At 40.1% G+C, this 5,663-nt stretch overlaps 1 protein-coding gene across 1 annotated transcript in view; it reads left to right on the forward strand.

Moving 5' to 3' along the window:
• The window catches only part of Fcrl5 (Fc receptor like 5), a 41,047-nt gene that overhangs the window by 22,672 nt on the left and 12,712 nt on the right, over nt 1-5,663 (forward strand). The window contains exon 9 of the mRNA XM_023721440.1: nt 2,485-2,763. Coding sequence (XP_023577208.1) covers nt 2,485-2,763 — 279 coding nt within the window. The remainder of the gene's footprint in view (nt 1-2,484; nt 2,764-5,663) is intronic.

A 5,663-nucleotide genomic window follows, 5' to 3' on the forward strand; every position in this document is an offset into this window, starting at 1 on the left:
AGAAAACCACCTGCTATGTGACATCATGGGAGTCCTGTGGTCACACAATATCCCTGGGGAATTTGGGGTTTTACAGTTTTAAGAATGTATGCCGTTTTTCACAGCTGCTTTTTCTTTTGTGGCAATAATGTTCTTAATGGGAGAGTAAAAGCTTCTGAAAACACAAATTGCATTCTCATCAATACTGAATATACAAAAGGAAACTATACAGTTATTTCCCTGTGTCCAACTTCAGAAGAGATTTATTTGGTTATGTTTCTCTGTTTGATTTTCTTGGTGGCTCACAAATATCTCCCAGCTTCCGCACCTGTGGCAGAACAGCTTGTGTTCCCTGCCAGAAAACCTTGCTAGAAGAGATTCCAGCATCTTCCCCCTGCCTTCTTTTATTTCCCTGTTCCACCAGATCTCATTTCCCCTTGACCTGGCAGCCTAGCCACAGCTTTTTCACTAAAAGCTTCAGCACGTTACTCACAGTTTTCCTGTCTAGTCCATGTTTGCCCATCATTTCATGACTCTCATGTCTATACCGAGGCCTGTCCTTCTATATCAACCATTTGCATCTACACATGCACACTAGTCCACCTACAAAATGGCAATTCTAAGTGTTTATTGCCTGAGCACAACCTCGTATCCATCCATTTGCTGCCTCCTCCTGTTGTTCTCAGATCTCAACAGAACCTGGAATTCATTAACACCTCTACTCACTACCTCATTCATCAGACAATACCACCTTTCACTCCTATCACTAAACTACACACTGACTCTGTGTCTACTCAGTAAATCATCGCTCCTGCTTTTAGATATGGAGGACATTCTGCCCCCTAAGTCAGTAACCATTTCCTTGTGTTCTCTAGATTTTGCCTTTTCATTCCTTCTCAGAAAGTTCAAAAAACCAGTTATACCTGTCTCTTCTCTGGCTCTCAACATCTTTGTTGGATTCTTTCCCTGGCAATTACCATGCCACATTTTATCCATACCTAAGAAGAACCCTCTATTGAGCAAACCCTCTGCCCCCATTCTCCTCAACTCACTGCTCCATTATGGTTAAACAGCTGAAAAAATGAGCCACTCAGGATGCCACCAACACTGCATTACCTACTGCTTCTAATCTTACCTACTGCTCTCAACTTCCACAACATACTATTTCTCACAAACATACCACTGATCTGCAAGTATACAGACCAAGTGAGTATTTTCCGATCTTCCTACTTGACCACTCAGAAATATCACACATTGTTTACCATTTTCCTTTATGAAGAGAATTTTGTTTCTCACAAAGATTTGCTGTAATAAGAAAGTCAGTTTTTGATAGAAATATCAATCTGCCTTGTCAAACAAGCTGAAGTAACTTAAAGATGTATTTCAGATCTTAAAAAGAGCTAAGATTATATGAAACCAGACAGAACTTATTTCTTCATTTCCTATGCTTTCCTTTGACTGTTTAGTTTATTGGGCTGATACTAAACAACTTCAGGGAATGCAGGGATCACTTCATTTGAAATCTTGAAACACACCAGAACACATAAGATTTACAAACAAACTTTTAGAGATACATTAGTTGAAAAGGTACCATCTAGAAATGTAATTCTGAAGCTGCAGAGGTAGCTCAGCAGTCGGAGCACTTGTCTAGGCAAGCACAAGGACCTGGGTTTAATCCAAGGTACCACAGTGTGGGCCCTGCCCTGGGTGTGCCAAACCGGCCCCCAAGACTGGGTGTGGTGGCCCATGCCTGTAATCTTAGCACTGGGGTGCTGAGACAGGAGGATTACTACTAGTCCAAGCTGGAAACTCTGTATCAAATACATAAAATTAAAAAAATATATAATTTAAAAATTTTCCCCTCTTGACAGATAATCAGAATGGTCAATGATATGCTATCCCAACTGCTGTTTTGTCTTCTTGAAATCCTTCTCCTTTCTGTAGTTTCAGTGATTCCACTTTCTCCTGTATCACCTCTCTATTTGGCCAATCCTTCTGAATTTTCTCTACTTTTTTCTTCAAATATAATTTAGTACAGGGTCGACAGGGTCTCACTACATAGATCCAACTCATAGTAATCTTCCTGTTTTCAGCCTCCCAAGCGTGGGATTACAGGCATGTGACACCATGCCCAGTTTTGAGGGTTGGCTTGGCAGGCCTCGGGTAGGGCCTATGCTGTGGCTATGTAAACAAATGATCCTCTTTGAACTGATTTCCCCCTTTCCAGAACAGTATTCTGACTTCTCAGATGCCCAGGTTTCAGTTTAATATTTGCTTTCAGATCCTTGAAACACATTTCAGTTTGTATATATGTAAGTACTCCAAACTACAAATAGCACAATAGAAATGCTGTTGTTTCCTGATAGCTGAAGAAATTACAGAGGACTTCTCAGTAATATCACAAGGTCATTAAAATCTAAGGAATGTAGTTTCTGGATGAAATACATTTAGTATGGCAGAGTACATTTAAGCAGGAGGAGCTGATGGCTGTTTTTCCTTCTGCAGTTCCAGTGTCTCGCCCTGTCTTCACCCTCAGGAGTTCCAGGGCCCAGGCTGTGGTGGGGGATATGGTGGAGCTTCACTGTGAGGCCCTGAGAGGCTCTCCCCCGATCCTGTACCGGTTTTATCATGAGGATGTCATCCTGAAAACCAGCTCTGCCCCCTCTGGAGGAAGGGCATCTTTCCACTTTGTTCTGACCATGGAACATTCTGGAAACTACTCCTGTGAGGCTGACAATGGCCTGGAAGCTCAGCGCAGTGAGTTGATGACACTCAAAGCCACAGGTGAGTTGCCTCTGCTCACCAGCAGCACAACCAAGAACTGACCATGCCTCCTGCTCCCAGAAGCAGTAGCTGAGGCTAAAGCTGCCCTCTGTGTTGGTATCTGTGTGTACATCTTGTCTCCAGAGCACCTTTTCGAAATATGGTTTTGGGAAGCTGGACTTTTCCAGCAGCATAGTTAAGAAGTCTTGTTGAGTTAACAGTCTTCAATAACAATGCTTAGAAGACTTTCTAAAACATAGACTGTATTCTAATCTGAAATTATGATGCAAAAGAAAATCCAGAGTTCTTATGGGTTCTTCTGACCCTGAGCACATTAGGCTATTTTGTGTCTGGTGAGTCTTTTGACTTCCAATGAATCTCTACTCCTGCTCTTCCTTTATTACATGGAATATAAATTTTGCTTATTTTCTACATTGAAATAGTGTGTTAGCATTAGTTATCTGTGTGGCCTTTTTGGAGAGACATTCTGTGATTCCTAAATGACAGGACACAGATGACTAGGGCAGAGACCAGGCAAGCAGGATGAAATGAGGTGGAAATGTTCCCATGAATCAAATCTCACCATTCTGCAGGTTGTCTTTTGATCTGTGGCCATTAAATATAATAAGAGAGAGAGAAAACTCCTTCTTGATAACTTTGTACCTGTTTAGTGATGCCCTCCTGTGAACGGAACTCCAAATCCCTATTTAAGGAGAAGTGAATTATGGCAAAAGTATGCTTAGAGCTATTGAGATGAATATTTTAGAGTAGGCACTGAAAATAACTAGCTGTATGAGCTTGGCTAAATATCCTTTTTATATTGATATCAATCTTCTGGGTTATAAAGTGGGAAAAAAAGTCATACTAGATAGAAATCATGACCATCTGCCCCCTGAATTTGAATTCTGTGATTTTTGTCCACAGGAAATAGTTAGACTCAAATGTATCTGGAAAAAAGATGTACAAAGGATACACTAACTATCTCTGCCCCTGGAATTTATTTCAAAATCAAAAGATCACACAATGGTGGGCAAACATACTCATACTCACATAAAGCAAAATATAGGCTGAAACTCACTTTTTCTTGGTTGGATCCCTGAGTATTATAGAGAATGGAGACAGAATTAAACAAGCATCTTTATCTGGGAATTCCGGTTCAGAGTTTAGTCTCTACTCAAGCTGCCTGGTATAGGTAGCTTGTTTTCACATCTAAGAAGTGACTTGACTTCAGATGTAAATTTTCCCACCCAAAGAACTCACTCTTCCTGCCTTTCACCCACTAGTCCATTCATCAGCAGCATCCTCCGCAGCCAGTTTTCCTCTGAGATCTGAAGGACCATTGCCAGTTTGTGAATGACCTCTTTCAAGAATGCAGACATGTTCTGCTGGCTTAGTGCTGCCATCCTTGTCTCACAACCCAGGAGGCCAGCACCCCCTACACTATGCTTATGATTTTGTAATTCTCTGCTTATCCTCATCCCCTAGGTTTCGTAATTCCCTGCCTGTTATTCTGATATTTTTATCATAGCAGCTAGCGCTTCTTGCCCAGCCAGGATGAACTGTGTCATTAGAGTCCATCAGGATATGAATTGGGAAGAACAATGGGGTGGGGAGGGGAGGAGTGTGTTTCTCATTATCATCATTGTCAGTACTGTATCATCAACACTAATTGAGCCATAACCACTTCAGGCCTTGTGCAGTGGTTAGGCAGGACCCCATTTAATAACTCAGACACATTTGTGGGGGACAGATTCATCCCCACCTTTCAGGAGAGAAAACTGAGGCTTAGAGAGGTGAAATAAGTGGCTTAAAGACACAGCGAGTAATGGGAAAATGAGGCTGAAACATAGCCTTATCCAACTTCTTACATCCATCTACACTGTGACACTTCTTCATGCTTTATGGGCTATGTTTTAACATAAGTTTTTATAGTTTTTAGTATGTTGTCATTCTGAGAGAGTACATAAATCTTCACTAAAAATTCTAATAGTGCAAAAGGGCCCACATTGAAAAGCAAAGTTTTCTTTCTATTTCCTCTTCCGAGACACAACCACTGCCAACCATATCATACGCATTCCTCAGAAATATTCTACAATCAAGACATGGAATATCTTTTACAAAAGTAAGATCACATTCTACAGACAGCAATACAAATTGCACTTTAATTTGAAAATACATCTTATACATCTTGGCTATTTTAATATTTCATGACCCAGTCTACTAAGGCATTACAAAATGTTAGCTATTATAATAATGCTATATGAGAAATCTTTATGCAAATATCTTGGCCTACTTAGAACAGTATCCCTAAAGGACATGATCTTAGAAGTAGGTTTTCTGGGTCAGAGTTCATATATTTTATAAATTTTGTGGTTATTCTCACATTGCCTTTCAAGCCTTTACATTTGCATTCACACCTAGGGTTTAAGGAAATGACCTGTTTATCCACAACTTCATTCATATTCCAAAATCTATTAAGGAATATCAATCCAATGAAGGAAAAAAACATAGTGTTTATACTTGCTTGCATATGTTTAATTAATTAATAATGAAGGTGAGAATATTTTGTTTTAATGTATTTGGTTGTTGCGAGGTCTCAATATGCAACTCAGACTCACAGAGATCTTCTTGTTTTTCAGTCTCCCCAGCACTGGGATTACAGGCATGCACGCCCTGGGGGTGGGGCTGGCATGGCACATGGTACCAGGGATTGAACCACAGTCTCTGCACTTGCCTATGCTTGCCGAAGAAGGCACTTTGCTATCTGAGTAAAGTCCATTGAGCTATCTGGCTGGCCCAAGAATATTTTTGTATATTCATTAGCTATTAGAAATTTTTTTTTATTTTTTATTTATTTTTTTAATTTTTGTTTTCAAAGTTTTATTGATAAACAGATAGCAATGAGACAGTTTCAAATCAAA

The sequence above is a fragment of the Octodon degus genome, unplaced genomic scaffold, assembly GCF_000260255.1.
Source record: "Octodon degus isolate 3935 unplaced genomic scaffold, OctDeg1.0 scaffold00083, whole genome shotgun sequence".
In the NCBI taxonomy this organism is placed as follows: domain Eukaryota; kingdom Metazoa; phylum Chordata; class Mammalia; order Rodentia; family Octodontidae; genus Octodon; species Octodon degus.